The 17,513-nt window shown below is 43.2% G+C and overlaps 1 protein-coding gene across 1 annotated transcript; it reads right to left on the bottom strand.

The window, feature by feature from the left end:
• Positions 1-6,349: 6,349 nt before the first annotated feature.
• Positions 6,350-15,438, bottom strand: cxxc1b (CXXC finger protein 1b). The gene is made up of 14 exons (XM_080000124.1): positions 15,338-15,438; positions 14,302-14,408; positions 14,114-14,214; positions 13,882-14,018; positions 11,542-11,697; positions 11,173-11,319; positions 10,987-11,094; positions 9,098-9,276; positions 8,323-8,530; positions 7,431-7,541; positions 7,288-7,337; positions 7,096-7,192; positions 6,852-7,004; positions 6,350-6,736 (listed from the first exon to the last, which is right to left on the bottom strand). The coding sequence occupies exons 1-14, from the start codon at positions 15,338-15,340 to the stop codon at positions 6,590-6,592; spliced, it is 1,704 nt and encodes a 567-aa protein (XP_079856250.1). The 5' UTR covers positions 15,341-15,438; the 3' UTR covers positions 6,350-6,589.
• Between the last annotated feature and the right edge of the window lie 2,075 nt (positions 15,439-17,513).

The following is a 17,513-nucleotide window of genomic DNA, read 5'->3' as shown; positions in this document are numbered from 1 at the left end:
CACAACTTTATATCCGTGGTGACAACAAAGGGATGTGTCTGTGAAACTTTAACGTCTCTTGGAACAGAATGATCACAATTGTGGCCAAGGAAGTGTTTGCACTTTATATGTAATGTGACATTTACGGGATTATAGACAATACTATATTATTGTTTCCGATGTTTATTTGTGTTTGGTATGTCTAATTTGTGGCACGGGCAAGTCAGCACTGCCAAGGATGCCTTTGTGACATGGGTAGGTCAGCACCCGGTCTTCCAGGTTGGGTGTGGGGTTAACAACCTGGGCTCGTCGCCGAATGTTCCAGAAGGAACGGGAGGAACTAACTAATTAACTATGTCTAATATCCTTGTTGAGGCCTCTATTTGGAAACTAGACTATATTTTACATGATTTACTGATGGGTTTCAATATAAAATAAAGACATTACTTATTTTGCAATTATTCTCATGCCTCTGCATTATTTGACCTGCTCTGTGCCCTAGATAAGAACCAATTCAGTGCTTTTTATCAGTTGAAATGCCTTTAAAGGACCAATACAACCAGTAACAATGCAGTTTTCCACTTGCCAAAAAGTGATTACAACTCCTGCCTTGTCACTGGAAGGTAAATTATACCCCCAAATGAGTTGGTTTCATTCATGAGGGTTATATTTGAAAGATTATAGTCCACCCAGTCATTTTTACCTGTTGAAATACCTTTAAAGGCCAGACAGCCAATAAAACACAGTTTTCCACTTGCCAAAAAGTGATTTCAGCCGTCACTGAAAGGTGAATTATGTCTCAAAATAACTTGATCTAATTTTGACCTTGTTATGGAATATTTGAAGCCATCAAACCAATTTACTTACGTCTGAACCATAAAGATGATAACACTTTATGTGTACTTTACTTTGTTTCAATGGACATAGGCACGGTATATCTCCCTAAAGGTACATATGTGGAAGTACTTATTTCTTGTGTCATGTACTATACAGACATATTATTCATACGTGCGACATAGGATATTTTAATAAACACAGTCAGAACAACATAATGATAAAAACTATATACATCGATACAATATACCAGTCCATAAAGTGTTATTATCTTTATGAGGAAGTTGGTGTGATGGCTGAAAATATTCATTAACAAGATATTGTCTTTAAAATGTAGACAGTCATTTTGAGGCATAAACAACCTTTTAGTCACAAGGTTGGAGCTGCAATCACTTTTTTGGAAGTGGAGATGTTATGTCAACAGGTAAAACTGACTGGATTGGCGGTAATCTTTAAAATATAACCCTCATGAATGAAACCAAGTCATTTTGAGGCGTAAGTCACCTTTTAGTGACAAGATAGCTGTGGCTAAGTGGCAAAGTATAGGTTTAGCAAAGAGGTGCAAGTTGGTAAATGACTGTACTCAAAGAGACTCCAACACCAGTTTTCAGCCAATGACTCTGCCTCTGTCTGGAAAGGCTTCAGACAGATCACGATCGTCAAACCAAAAACACCTCACTCTATGAACAACTCACGCCTGGCCAACGACCTGAACAACTTCTACTGTCGCTTCGAAAGACAATGGGACAGTCCTGACACCATCCCCCGTGACACCTTCCACCAGCCCCAGCCTACCAGCTCCAGAGACTGGACCTCTTCACAACTATTAACCTTAGAGGGCCCCCCTCCCCCACCACAGTGACGACTCTTTCAATCCTGGAGTTGGACGTCAACAGGCATTTCAAGAGGCAGAACCCCCGCAAAGAAACCGGACCCGACTCTGTCTCTTGATCCACCCTGAAGCACTGTGCTGATCAGCTGTCTCCTGTGTTCACAGACATTTTCACCACTTCACTGGAGACATGCCATGTACCAGCCTGCTTTAAATCCTCCACCATCATCCCAGTCCCAAAGAAGTCAAGGACCCCAGGACTTAATGATTACAGACCCGTCACCCTGACCTCTGTGGTGATGAAGTCTTTTGAACGCCTTGTGCATTCCCACCTCAAATCCATCACAGAACCTCTCCTGGACCCTCTGCAGTTTGCCTCCAGAGCCAACAGGTCTGTAGACAATGCAGTCAACTTGTTTACTGTTCAAACTGTCCTTTCTTTGATTGTAATTTGCGGAAGACACCACCCACATCGGTCTCATCTCTGGTGGGGATGAGTCCGCCTACGAGTGACTGGTCAAGAACTGGATCTCAAAAAAGAGAAATCTGGTGACTTGGTGCAGCCAGAACAACCTGGAGCTCAATGCTGTGAAGACAGTGGAGATCATTTTGGACTTCAAGAAGAACGCAGCCCCACTCACCCCCATCACCCTGTGTGACTCCCCAGTCGACTCTGTGGAGTCCTGCCGCTTCCTGGGAACCATCATCTCCCAGGACCTCAAGTGGGAGCTGAACATTAGCTCCATCGCTTGTACGCCTCCAGGACCCTGAGGCGTGCAGGTAAGATCGTGGCTGATCCCTTCGACCCAGACACAAACTGTTTGAAACACTTCCCTCTGGCAAGAGGCTGCGGTCCAACAAGGCCCAGACCTCTTGCCACAAGAACAGTTTCTTTCGCCTTTAACTGGCCTCATCAACAAGGCCCGGGGCCCCCACTCAAACGGACCCTCCCCGCCCCCCCCCATAGACACTATACGGTCCTGTACACCCTAAATTGAACAGGTATGTCATGCATTACATTAACGCACATTGCTCATTCTTCTGGACACTTACCTGGGAACATTGCACATATTGTTACACTTTAGAGGAAACATTTGCAAATTCCTGCACAAACTGTACAGCTTTAAAAAAAACCAGCCCAGACCATTTTACATATTCTTATATATTTTACTTATTGTTTTACATTTATGTTTCATGTATGCACCTTTCAGTGACAAGGTAGGAAATACTGTCTTTATTTTATATGGAACCCACCAGTAAATCATGTTCATTTTAGTCTAGTTTCCAATTTAGGCCTAAACGAGGATATTAGACATACCAAACACATATAAACAATGGAAACAATACTATAATATTGTCTATAATCACATAAATGTCACATTAAATATAAAGTGCAAACACTTCCTTGGCCACAATTGTAAACATTCTGTTCCAAGAGACGTTAAAGCTTCACAGACACATCCCTTTGTTGTCACCACGGATATAAAGTTGTGTATTGCATTGTTACCATGAAATTATGGGTTATTGAATACTTAAACAAAAGATGACAGCCGTGAGTTAGTTCTTGGCCACGGGTCGTTACAGAGGAGAGCTCCTAACAGTTAACTTCAGGACACGCACAAGCTTATAAAGTCATGGTTCACATTATGACATGGGAAGGGTTCATCATAATGTGACGAGCAATAGCGTGACTGGAACTGGTTCAAACGGGTTTAACAGGACTTTTCTACACGCAGCAGAGTGTAGCACAACTGCGTTTGATTATATGATCACACAATAATACAGTGCTGTAGCGAATATAATGTAACATTCCACCCCTTTGAGCATATAATAAAAAGGGGAACAAAAAAAAGATATGAAGCACATCACAAAAGAAAACCAACCAACAACCAACAACCAATCTCAAAACATAAACCAAAAGCTAAAAACAAAAATGAAAACAAGACAAAAAGAAACCTCAAACCAATCCAACTGAACTAACCGATTCCTAAAACGGAATGCAGCTGGTAATTTGAATAAAACAAAATACAATAAAATAAGGCTCAAAAGGTTATACTGAGTAGGGGTACAAAGTAGAAATAAAGGGAATAGACTTATGTATATGGAATAGGCTATTTGTATATACAGATATGTGCTGTAAAGTGGCATGTGAATAAATTGTGATTAAATAATTAAATGATGCATTATGATATAAAAATGTGATGAAATAAATACATGTGGCATTATGAACATTATCGACATGGAATTATGAAGTTGAAATGAAGTGCATGCCCGATCACGAGTGCATGCCTATTCAAAAGATGTCTGTTCAGAACTGGCTGCACTGCAGATATACATTTCAAGTTCAAGTTCAAGTTGAAGAGGTTATTTATCACATGTCTGTGTTGTATTAAATATACATGACCTCAGTTGCAGCGCCCTGAAGCCCCACCAGCTTCTACACAGAGCTGAGCGGCAGCTGACCATCTCGCTGTTAGCTTGTTGTTTATTAATATTTCGCGTGTCTAAATTACACCAGATTTGACATTTCATATCCTTGGGTCCCCAGCAATACACCCACCAAGTTTGAAGTAGATCAGAGGACCGGTTGTCGAGATAATCCAAGGATTTACAAATAGACAGTTATAACTGGATTTATCATGAGAAGATGTTACATTGACACGTACCACCGACCTAAACATTGTTGCAGACCAAGTACACCCCTATATAGTAATAGTATTCACGATGGCAGTGGGATAATGCAGGATAATGCACCTGCCACACCGCAAAAAATGTTTAGGGATGGATTGAGGAACATGAAAAAGAGCTGAGGGTATTGACTTGGCTTCCAAATTCCCCAGATCTCGATCCGATCGAGTGTCTGTGGGATGTGCTGGAACAACAAGCCCGATCCATAGAGACCCCACCCCACAACTTACAGGATTAAAGGATCTGCTGCTAACTTCTTGGTGCCAGATACCACAGGACACTTTCAGTGGTCTTATGGAGTCCATGTCTCGATGGGTCAGAGCTGTTTTGGTGGCACGAGGGCGAGCTACACAATATTAGGCAGCTGGTTTAATATTTTGGCTGATCGGTGTTCAACCCTTTTGTCCCATTATAACAGCACGATCCCCAAATCCCCTGTGATACATTGCTCCATTGTCATTGCCCCATTTCACATGTATTCATCAAGCACTGATGATCTACTTATTTTTTTGGCTGCTCCCGTTAGGGGTCGCCACAGTGGATCATCTGCCTCCAATACCTTCTGTTCTGCGCCTCTTCCTCCCTTACACCAACCGTCTGCATGTCCTCCCTCACCACATCCATAAACCTTCTCTTTGGCCTTTCTCTTTCCCTCTTGCCTGGCAGCTCCATCCTCAGAATCCTTCTCCCAATGTAACTCTCATCTCTCCTACACACGTGTCCAAACCGTCTCAATCTGGCCTCTCTCACTTTTACACCAAACTGTCCAACCTGAGCTGTCCCTCTAATGTACTCATTCTTAATCTGTCATCCTTGTCACTCCCAATGAAAATCTCAACATCCTCAACTCTGCCACCTCCAGTTCAGCCACCTGCCTTTTTGTCAGTGCCACCGCCTCTAAACCGTACAACATAGCTGGTCTCAATACCGTCCTGTAGCCCTGACCCTTCTCTATTGCTGGAAACCTTCTGTCACAGATCACTCCGGACACTCTCCTCCACCCACTCCACCCTGCCTGTACTCTCTTCTTCACCTCTCTCCCGCACTCTCTACTGCTTTGGATGGTCGACCCCAGGTCAAGCACTGATGATGAAGTGCTTTATTTTCTCCTTAGACAATTAGACATCTCTCCATCATATGAGTTACTTGGCACTTAAAGATACTTTGTTCGTTTCAGGAAAAAAGAAATGCAGGTGCAAGTCAAGAAAGAGATAAAGAAGAAATAAATAAATTGAAAAATAAAAGACAGGTAAATTGCAAGGGAGAAACAAGTATAAGGTCTACCCCGTAGAAGCTTCAGTATATTACGGCTTATACTGCCTTTATACTGTTTGATTTTATTGAAACAAATAACCCAACATGTAATCATTAGACAAGGAGTTGAAACCTTTAATTGAAGCATATAAACATGGATTATAAGATGAGCATGTATTTACTGTGCATTTATTTACGCAGCACTTTAACACGACTCTAAGCAGAACATACAGAAAACACCAGGGGTTCTTATAGCTTTTTATTGTGCACATATGGAAGCAAGGCGCCGTTGAGCCAGAGCTCCGTCTGCAGTCTCCACATCAGCGGCGGCTGTACCTGCTGCAGGCCTCCGGGTGTCGCTGCGTTCTGCTTCCAAAAGCCCCGAAGCGTCGCCTTTTTTTTGTTCGACAAAACCCGGAGAAAGACACAAAGCTTCACAGGGCCTCGCCCGCCGCCTATCACCATTTTGAACAGCAAACCCGAATCGATTACCCGCTGGGAAATACCTTAGTCCTAGTATCTATGTATCTGTAGAGAGATATATATTACACACACACCTTTTAAATAAAAATGATCCCACAGACACCCACCGATCTCCCGTGCTCCACTAAACATGGAACAAGTATAACTCTGCTTATTTCTGTGTCCTGTTCTCCAAACATATTTAGGAGACTTTCTGTAATGATGTGACATCGATGAAATTGTCTTGATGTCATATAGCAGAGCGTAGCCAAGAGAATTAAGGAACAAAACTGTGCAGGAGTTAGATGTTTATTTTTCATCAGAATAACAACAGTGTCCATTAAGGAATCACTCCTGTCACACAAAAAATATATCCATTTAAGCGAACACAATTCCAGTATTAGCAAAAAGGCTGTTAAAATAAAACTCCAGTTAGCAAAAATCTCTGAATAAGAATATTTCATAGGCTTTAATGTACGCTCTCAAATAGTTTTGTATGTACAGCGATCCAGTTGGTTGAAGAAGCGGGGAGTGGGAGGACTACCGATCCTTGTTGCTACGCAGATCCATCGTCACAGGGTCATGCTGAATTGTTTGGTGCAACATGAGGGCGAGCAGACCGGCCCTGTTGGTCATGGCTGTCCTGACGTTACGTTCCTGCTCAAAGAGCTCATCCAGTTTATACCACTGTGGGAAAAGAGGAGACAAACAATTAAGGGTAAATCAATACCTAGGCGCGCGCGCACACACACACACACACACACACACACGTACACGCACACACACACGCACACACACGCACCACCCTGACTCGCTCCAGGTCGACCTCGGCTCTGCGAAGCTTCTCCCAGTTGTAGTGCTTGTTGCATTTTCGCTTGGCCACCCTGCAGTAATCTCCCGTCAGTTCAAACACGTTACGAACTAGCGGGCAGCCGCACACCTCATCCACTGGGATCTAAACAAACAAATACAATAATATCAATCTGTCAAATCGCCGTCGCTGTTCTGGGGTTTGAGGTTTTTAGAGCTGGTGGAGCCAAGCCTACCTTGGGGTCTCTGGAATGCTCCGGACACAGAACCTGAAGTCTCTTGCAGTACGTTTTGCTCTGGGGATTGTAGACATCGCAAAAAAGTCTGGTAGCTCTGAGATTAAGAGACAAATAAAATAATGCCATTATTTTAAATCTCAGCGTAGTAATGAAATAAAAGCCACTTTAACATTTTTCTCCCCCTCTTACCCTTCAATCCTTGTTGGGTACATGGAACCAAAAGATGTCTGACTCTCATACTGTCAAAAAAAACAACAAAAACAAAAAAAAGAAAAAGTATTAGCCAGGAAAAAAATGTATAATCTCTCTCCCTCTCTCAAATAAATAGTCACCTTGGCGTAACATCGCTCCATGTGTCTTAGCGCCACCTTTGGGTTGACTGGGTGACTGCAGGAGACGCAGAAAATCTGCAGGTCTGTGTCTTCGCTTTCACTGTCATTAGCCTGGAAAAACAAATCAAGGACCTTGTTTTACCACAGCAGCACTGGAATCACAAACACATCACCTATTCCCGTATTTACTACATTTGAATTTAACCGTTATTGTACAGATCCAATGAGTCGGATAGTTTGTGTAAAATACAGTAAATATATTCACAGGGAAATTAATGAGGTGAGAGCAAAACATACTTTCCGTCCGCAAATGTGCGTTATCGATCAATTCATTCTGTGTAGAAAGGCACCACACATTTGTACCTTTCATCAACTGTGTTACTGCATTCTACACTTACATTAGTACGCTTTTTAAGACAAGTTTTCAACATTTATTACCACCCTCCCCCCCCTTCCAGTGAATGTAAAAACACACCTTGGAAAATGAATATTTTTGCCAGCTCAAACAGTGGGATAAAAACAAACAATACAAATCTTCAGCTTGAAGACGCTAGTAATGTGAAACATTCCTTGCCTATCAAACTATAGTCGGCTTACCTCTAATTGTCTGCCGCTTTTGATGAAAAAAATAAAACGGTCTTGTGCTTTTCTTTGGCAACTGCTGTGATGTGCTATGCTATGCAATTTGACTGGGAATGAAACGCAGGTACATATGAACAAATTCAGCGGAGCTGCGGTGAATCCCTGCGCGTGTGTGAAGCAAATTTATCATTTTACAGATGCTGAAGGCCTGACGCTGCGTTGCTTCAACTAATTCACTGGACGACATAAAGGTGGAGGAGTGACGCGTGCTTAAAGTAAGCTCTCCATACGCGTCGCGGTTGCGTCTCACCTCCTCGTCCTGCTGCACCACCTGCTGCTTGGCCTTGGCGATGATGCCCTCCAGCTCGTGGAAGCGGCGCTCCATCTCGGTGAGGCGCATGCGGGCGTTCTGCTGGTCGCGGCGAATGCGCTCCAGCTGCTTCTTGCCGTGCTCCTCGGCGATGCAGGGGCTCTGCTGCCACTGCTGGATGCGCTGCGGAAGGATCTCGTAGATCCGACTGGAGAGGCGGGGGGGGAGGCGACACAGGGACCGATCACAACCACATACAGAAGGCAGCGGTCATTCTGCCATAACCAAATTCAATTCAAGGACTTTCAAGTACTTTTTTAAAGCACTGTGTTTTTCCATTTAAGGACTCGACGCAAAACAAATGTCATCCGTTTTCAATGTGATATTAACTAAAATACAATGCCACTGTCTAATTATGAACCCTATTTATTTATCAATCTCATTATCGATATTCAATTTCGCTGGTATAATCTATGTTGTTTCCAGTTTACAGATCGTTAACATTCATACTTCGTGAGGAAGCAGACAGTGGCTACTACGAGGGGGGGGGGGGGTGGGATAGAACATAAAAAAACTCCGGAATTGTTTTAATTATATTACGATGTGAATCACAAAACCAGGGGGAATATCACAGGTTTTCAATGATGGCGTTTTTTTCGCCATCATTGAAGACAGTCACTTTTCAAGCACTTCAGCACAAGAGGGGCTTTTGAAGCACTTAAAACACCTGGAGAGAACCCTTATACGCTAGAAGATACAAGGCAGAGGTTCTTACTTGGCCGCCAGCTTCATGCCGCAGTCTTCCGAGCAGTATTTGGAGGTGGCGCGCGCTGCCGCCACGCAGCTGGGCCCCAGGCACTGGCGCTGCCCGGACATGTCACGCCCCTCGCCCCGCTCACTGTGACGGGTTTTGTCCTTGTGCTTTTGCTTTTGTTTGTGGCGCCGAGACTCCTTCTGCAAAGACGGGACGGAAAAGAGCGGCGTCGACATGTTGAACCGTTTCCTTCCGTTACTTTGTCATTTAGCAGAGGCTTTTGGCCAAAGCGACTTACAATGACTACATTTGTCACAGTATCAAACCAACTGTTTGACACGGTCACCATTAAACGGTCTCTAGAAACAAGAAGTACAAGTAGAGTTGAGTTTTTTTGGAATGAAAGTATGGGAGACAGTAAAGGGAAAAAAAAAAAGACGCTCGGGGTAGACAGGTCAATGCAAGTAGGGTCCAGGTGTCCGTCGGAAGAAACGGGTCTTCAAGATTCAAAATTCAAGCGGTTTATTCGTCTCATACATAAACATACTTTCATACATATATGCAGTGAAATGTAATGCAACGCACCCGGTGATAACACACAGTCTTTAGTCTGAGACTGAAGGTGTGGAAAGATTCAGCCATGGTTCCCGCATTAGGGCGCCAGGGATGAAAAGAGTCGCGATTGAATTGAACGACTCTTGAGACCACGTAGTTGTGGAGGGGTGAGGCAGCCGGCAAGGGTGGAGGTGGAGTGATGGAAGGAGGGGAGTGACGTGATGCGCTGTAGGTCTGATTGAACGGGCAGGTTATTCAGCCAGAAGAGCGTTGCAGTCGTCTAGACGGGAGATGACCAAGCACCTGAACCAGAACTTGTGTCACTTCCCTTTTAAGGTATGGCCGTATTCTGCGGATGTTGTACAACCCAAACCCGCAGGAGCGAGTTGTAGCAGCCGCGTGGGCGGAGCAGGAGAGCTGGCTCTCCAGAATTACCACAGGGCTCTTGGCAGTCTGGGAAGGAGATCATTTAGTGTTCTCGATTGTGATGGAGAAGTCTGTGTGAGGGCAGCCTTTCCCAGGGAGTGGAGCTCCGTCCTGTCAAGGCTGAATTTCAGGTGGTACCCAGAGATCCATGAATGAATGTCTTGAAGACATACAGAGATGCGCCTCTCAATATCCCGAACAGTGAAAGGAGAGGTGGAGTTGAGTGTAATCAGAAGAGCAGTGGTAGGAGAAGCCATATGTCACACCCCCAAGGGATTTTGTGTACAAGGTCTCTGCTAGGCCCCAAAAAGTGCTCTGCTTAAAGTGTAAATTGACAACTTTTGTTCTTTTACTTATCATTATGAAGTCAATGTTGATTGCACAGTGTAACGGCAATAGAATTATGACACCGTCAGCGTTTAGATTTGTTTCCCATCAGCCTCGATTTCACCATGAAATTCGGACTGCTACCGGATACGAACTCCCGGGAAAATTAAGGACCGATAAGCGGCACAAGGGAAACGCACCAAGGAAGCGAGAGAGTGACCGATAAAGTGTCCACGTGCACTTGTGTCCCAATAAATACATCTACGATAGAAACTCACAAAAAACAACGTTATTATTGGTTTTGTTTGTAGAAACGGGAAACGGGGACACACAGCGAATTGCGCAGCGGAGCTGGAATCACGGTCTTACGGGCCAGGCAGGGGCACCGTGCCTGTTGTCTGTGCGTGTTTTTCTTTCCTCACCAGTGGAGACGTAAAAGCAGAGATCTGCATTTTCTTTTTTCTTTTTTTTTTTAAAGGTTAAAATTCTGGGAAAATAAAAATCCGAGAGGACAGCGGGAAAGACAATGTAACAATGCAAAACACAGCAGCAACACCGCAGACAATACATGTACGTTCCTACACAAAGTCCTACGTCTTTACCTTCTTGTCGAACTTCTTTTCGCGCCTCTTGACATGTTTCACCTTCACAGCTTTCTTCCGCATGACCGGGCTGAACGGCGGCTCCTCGTCTTCGTCGCTGAGCCACGGCTGCGAGGCGGAACGGAGAGATGAAACATTCACAAACAGGAAAAGAAAAGAAAGGTGGTTTCATCCGGGATCACCCACCATGCTGTCGTCGTATCCGGCGGCTTTGTACTGGTGGTAGAGCTCGGCCTCGCTGTCGTAGTCGTCCGAGTAGCATCTCCGCCGGTAGCGGGAATTCTCCCGCCTTTCCCGCAATGACATCTCCTCCTCCTTCACGCGCAGCATTTTCTGAAAACATAGAAGGTGACACCGAGTAACTTCAATGTGTGATTTGCACAAGGATGGCAATAGCAAGATTTTGGGGGACAAAAAAAAAAAAAGAAAGTTCATTAGGATCTGTGCGCTAATGACAACTTCAAAATGGGGAAACTAAAGAGTACAAGCAATATCACTGAACATGTTAAGTGGAAAGCGGTCATGGGGGGGGGGGGGGGGGGGGAGGGGTCTCACCCTGGCGCGAACCTCGCACTGCCTGAATCTGCATTTCTGTCTGATTTTGTTGGGGCCACCGAACTTCTTCATGTCCTTGCAGAAGTCGCATTGTGCGCAGTCCTCCGTCCGCCTGCAGGGCTCACATTCCCCGCACATACGAACCGAGCGCTTCACCTGCACGGAAACCACACATCGGACAGAGACGGCACGTGAAGTTCGGAACATCAGACAAGGCACCGCTTTTCATCCCCGGAAGGACATTCAGGAAACTAACAGCAACAGTGCAACAATACCAGCTACAAATCGCTGAAATCGTTGAATAACTTTTTCTACCCCCCCCCCATTGTATTATCTAAGATTGAACTCCTTGCCTGGGTCTTTTTGGCAGCAGCCATATTGATGTGTACAGATGGTTGAATGCAGCTGAAGTTAATAACCTTAACTGTGGCTCTGTTTCCCGGGGCTGCTACTGTTACGCGCCTCAAGCACACCCATTAACAATATTGGCTTCAGCTGTATTTGCGCTGCCATGGCAACCAAAAATGGGCGCCGTGAAAAAGGTCTCGAGCCTCGCAAGGCCACTAAAAAGGGTTTTTAACTCACCCTTGGTGAAAACTCCTTGAGTTTTGAGGACTTCTCTTTATGAATTTCCATCGATGGCAATGTCTGATTTGATTTCCCTTTTCTTGTGCTTATCAATATCTTTGGCATTCTATACCCAAGTTGTGAATGGATAGACAGGGTTCACTGGATTAAATGTACATTTCCCTGGCATCATCTCCGTCCTAAAAATGGTTCTGGAAAATATCACAGGCTTTCCACGGCCGCGTTTTTTAAAGCACTTTGTCACTTCAGCGCAAAAAGGGCTGTTTTCAAGGTATTCAAGCACTTAAAAATCTGATGGTGAAATTCAAGCACTTTAAGGAGCTGGTAGGAACCCTGGATAGACATTTTAGCTTGGTTGCACGCTAACATGGAAATTTGCAAATGAACATTGTAAAAAGGTACGCAAGGAAAAGATAATTACTACAATTCACAAATTGTGCATTAAGATTTTTGAATCAAAAAAAGAGAACAGAAACAAATCTTTCTCCAGCCACAAATAAGGTATGAGTCGTGTTGTGTGAAGCATTTTACAAATAAATGTAACATCATATATATGTAATGCAATGTATTTCAATATATTATTATCCCTTACAACTTTCATTAATCTTCTTTTTGGAGTTGTCTTCTTGCCGTCGGTCGGATCTCAATGCTTCTACTATGAACACTTTGAAAGTGTCCATTCCCACGGGGGGTTGGAGTGAACGCAGAGACTGGATCCCGGAGCGGACTCTCGCTGTTAGAAACTAAATGACTAAAGACTAACGGTAACCTTAAGAAATATCCTGGCATCGCAACAAAACTAAAGATAAAATAAACCCTCAAAACATTATCTCCATAATGGTGTAAAAACTCGCTGAGGGCACGTTAAAACATTCCAGTCGCCACCATGTCCACTCTCCTCCACCCCCGACCCCCCGCCCTCCATGCCCTCCTTATGTGATGTGTTGTGTGTGTCACAATTTACAAATGTGACACACGTGAATCAACACAATACATTTTTGAGTTGTGAAGGTTAACAGATTTGTGGACCGTAGTATTTACTATTTTTTTCCTATTTGTTTTATGACACATTTGTGAATTGTGACAGAATCTCTTCCATAAAAATGCACAGGCGCAAAGTAAGTTCCCTTTTACATTTTTTTGTCAGAATGTGAATTGTTGATTCGGATGATTATTGTATTTTGCCATTTTTTTAAATATTATTACTTTTACCGCAATTGCACTCCGGGGGTGAAGAAACTATAAATTTATATTTTTATTTGTGTTATTATTCTGAGTATTTTTATTTGGACTACCATTTTATTATTTTTTATAGCTGTATATTTTTTATTGTGTCAGGTCTTAGGCCATATCTCCCCGTGGGGACCTGTGTGCCCTTAATTGTGTAATAGTAATAAATCTAGTTTATACCCATAACAATAATGTATCCTGTGCATAATATTGCATTGTGTATACTCTGTATATTTTTATATTATGACTATTTCATTTTTGTATTTTTTGGTTTTGTATATTAACAATTATTTTTTTCACCTTTACTGGACTTTTTATTCTATTTTATTTAATTATTCTCTAATTAAAGTTTTTTTAATGCTAATTGTTTGTAGTAAAATACACCAGAACAAACCCCTAGTATCTGTAAATGTACACGACGGAACAAACTGATTGTGATCTGGATATCTAAGCTGAACTGTAGAACAAGAAACCATTAAAAGGCCTCCACATCGGAGGAAGCCGTTCTGACACGCCTCGTACCTTGGACCCGCGCCGCCGGTCGCTCCTGTACTCCGGGGTGCTGGCGTTGCTGTACTGGCTCTCCGGGTACTCTGGCTCCACTTCCTTCTCCCTGTTCTTCTTTGAACGATACTTTATTTCCAACGTGGAGTTTTTCCCTGGAGAAGTGGAGTATCGGTGTTTAGTTTCCTGGAAGGATTCATGTACGTAATGTGATGGAAATGCTTGGATGAGGCGTCAAAGTTCCTGTCACCTCTGCAGCGCATGCAGTACCACTCCCTGATGGCCTTGGCCATCTTCTCGGTGACATTGATGCAGTGGCCGTGGAACCACTCGTTGCAGTTATCACACCCACTGGCGGAGGGAAACACACATGTGAGTGTAAGAACATCCGTACGAATCCACACAAACACCCAAGACATTGCGTTGCGGTGAACTCACATCATGAAACAGTTGATGTCGGGTTTCCTGCAGATACAGTAGAGCGGCGAGTTCTCCTCCATCCCACCAGGCCCCAGCATGGTGTCCCCATCAGATATTTCACTGTCCTGAAAACAGAAGAAACAAGCCCAAAATCATGACGTTCATGTTAACGACGTTGATCAGGAAGTTGCTACTCCTTATAGACCTCTTGGAACAAGATGTCTCTGTGTGCGTTAATGTCTTATTCATCACATTCAAGTTCACTTCACTCGGTTTTTTTGTTGCCTCCATTGCTTTGAAATTGTAGGAAAATCCAACTGTGCTACAGCCAACAGGGACAATAAGAATAGGTTTGGGAAGACAAGCTCCATAGAAAGTCTCTTCTAATTCCGCCATGAGCCGAAATCATTTAGAAGCGTCATGAAACACATAACATTTAAGCGGTGGAGGACAGTAACAAAGTACAAGTACATTGAAATTCAGACTTTCGACTTTTGCTCTACTACATTTCAAAGCAAATGTATGTCTTTTATTACTCAATACGTCTGTACTTTTACTCGAGCGAAAGGTCTGAATACTTACCCAGATCATTCAGATAGATCAGAATTATAAAGGAACCCGGCACAAATTTAGCAAATTGGATCATCACGTATTCAACTATTTTACTTCTAGCTCCAACGTGTTACCAATTTATTACACATTAATCCTCACAATAACCCAGAATGCATATGATCGCAGAGATGTTAACTTGGTTGCTGTTTATTTACGTTTGTGCAGCTTGTTAAGCTAGCAATAGCCGGTTAGCACTCAGCTAACTACTTGGCTAGTTTACGCCAGATGGCCAGTGTGACTCAAATATGTTCCATATGGCTGTAAAAAAGAACTATAAGGCTCTCCCACGTGTTGATAAGTAAATCTAGGGATGTAAAATAGGTCTTAGCGATGCATTACTAAGTTAGACACGTAAACAAGGCTAATGCTACGCTATGCTATGTACCGAGATGGGCTGAGGAGGATGGGACTTGGCTATTTGAATGTTTTGTTTTGAAATTACCATTATCTGAAGTGTGTACGGTCCGAGATTGTACTTCAGAGACGAAAAACAGCGTAATAACTCCTAAGAATGAGTATTTAGAAGATTTGTTGTAATTCTCCTGTAAGTCCAGTAGCTAGCTCGGCTAACGACGGAGACGAATCCCCCTCGGCGGCTTCGGGTTCAACCAGTCGGAGAAGTCGGTACTCTTCGGTACTATTCGGCTCTACTCGGTACTACTCGGTTCTACTTGGGACTACTCGTTTGAAATCGGCACATGCTGGCTCATTTAAATAATATTTTCATGATCATTTTGACAGTCGTCATTGGTTACCATGACTTAAGTACACTGAGAATAATCATTAGATTGTAGTTACTGGATCAACTTAAAAAAAAAAAAGCTTCAGTTTGTTAAACTTACCATTTTTAGGTTTTCTGAACGAAAAAAAAACAAATCAATGAAAACATTCAAAATGTAAGTTTTACCTTTTTTTTTTTTTTTTAATTGATACGACTCCATTTTCTCAGTGTGGTTCCACATACAAATATTGTTTCAATTTCTTCAACTTCTGTTTTAATCAACTTCAACATTTCTCAATTCTAAATTGAAGAAAGCTAAAAAAGCGGCACATTTTCAAGTCTTCTTGTCGTGTCCACAAAACAGTCAGTTGCAGGGCTTGGCTAGATGTGGTTCAGCCACAGCTGAACACATTGCTGTCCCTTCTCATTAAACTCTGCTCAGTCCGATGGTGTGCAGGGCTGTTCCAGCAGCGGACATATCAGGAGGTGCTCCATGGTCTGTGGTCCAGTTCCACAGTCACACACAGCGTCCCCGTCATTCAGGTGTCCCCATTTGGCAAGAGTGGCTTTTGCACGTCCAACACCAGATCTTAGTCTGTTAAGGCATTTCCACACTGCGTAGTTGGTGTCTGCTCCAGGGGGCAGTGCCTCGCTCGCCTTTTCCAAGTGGCCCCCAATGATCAGTGTCCATTGTTGTTGACCAAGGGCAATGTTATCTTACTTTCATTGATGCTTTCCACCGCTGATCTTCGTTGTGTTTATTCAGTGTGTGTTTTGGACCGTTCATTAGCTGAGCAGTAGCGTGGGCATGGACATCTCTCAAAGGCCCCTCACAAGCTCGCTTCACACTGAAAACGACAAACCGCAAGAACAAACCGGAAGTCCATTCATTGCGATGGAAAGTCTGATTCCACACATGACGAGGTACGAGGCCCTGCAGTGCAGTTTTTCCGATCGAGGCGATGTGTTCTACATTTCCAACTCATGCGACAAGTTTGGATCCGACAGCACGATCGAAAGTGACATCGGTCAAGTTTGACATTATTAACGTTAAATGTCACCATAGTCACTATCAATACATTTTAATATAATCAGTGAATTGTGTATATTTTTCGGGTTTTTTTTCCACTCTTTGCAAACACTATATAGAGGGAGTTTTAACGTCATTCACGGAACATGGTAAATGTTCAGCTGAGCAAACTACTGGCTGTTGTACTGGGAAAAAACAACTCTCCCATTTTCCCTGACATATTTCGGGGTGTGAAAGCCAGACGCAGTTCATCCGCAGGCCACTAGGGAGAGGATCCGAATGTTGGATCCGATTACGGACTAGGTATGAAGCCGGTCGAAGTGGTCCACTCCATCTCAAAACAAATACATATATCCTGCGTGGGAAATCCCTCAAAGTCTGGACTTCAAAAAAACTTAAGCGAACACGTCAATTCGAGCATGCAAAGATGCTAAGCATTTATTTTGTGGAATTCTCTAGAGGCTGTGTCATATACGTACAGCGGAAAATTAAACCAAATAAAGTTGTCAAACAGATCGTGTGTCGTCACCCGGTAAGTGAATAAACAGATGTGTCGGCCAAGAGATGGTTAATAAATATGAAAAGCAATTGAATGAGAGAAAAAAAAAAATCAGAAAGTAGAAAATAAATGTTATGGGATCAAGAGCAACACAATTAGCAGCACTGTTCCACCTCATGGTTTGTTGGATAAGTCGCAGCATAAATCTACCTTCATAAAGCAGTACTGGGTCAGTAAACAAAATCACTGTTTCATGCGACCTTGAACCATTTGTGATTTGCATTAGGAAATAGCAAATCTAACATGGTGTAGTTAGTATGTAAAAATAGACAAAGTCAGGCACTGTTTAAAACACAAATTCATTAAAG

The sequence above is a fragment of the Zeus faber genome (genome assembly GCF_960531495.2).
Source record: "Zeus faber genome assembly, chromosome: 5".
Taxonomy (NCBI): domain Eukaryota; kingdom Metazoa; phylum Chordata; class Actinopteri; order Zeiformes; family Zeidae; genus Zeus; species Zeus faber.
The sequence above is the reverse complement of the archived record's forward strand: the minus strand, read 5'-3'. Positions and strand labels throughout refer to the sequence as shown.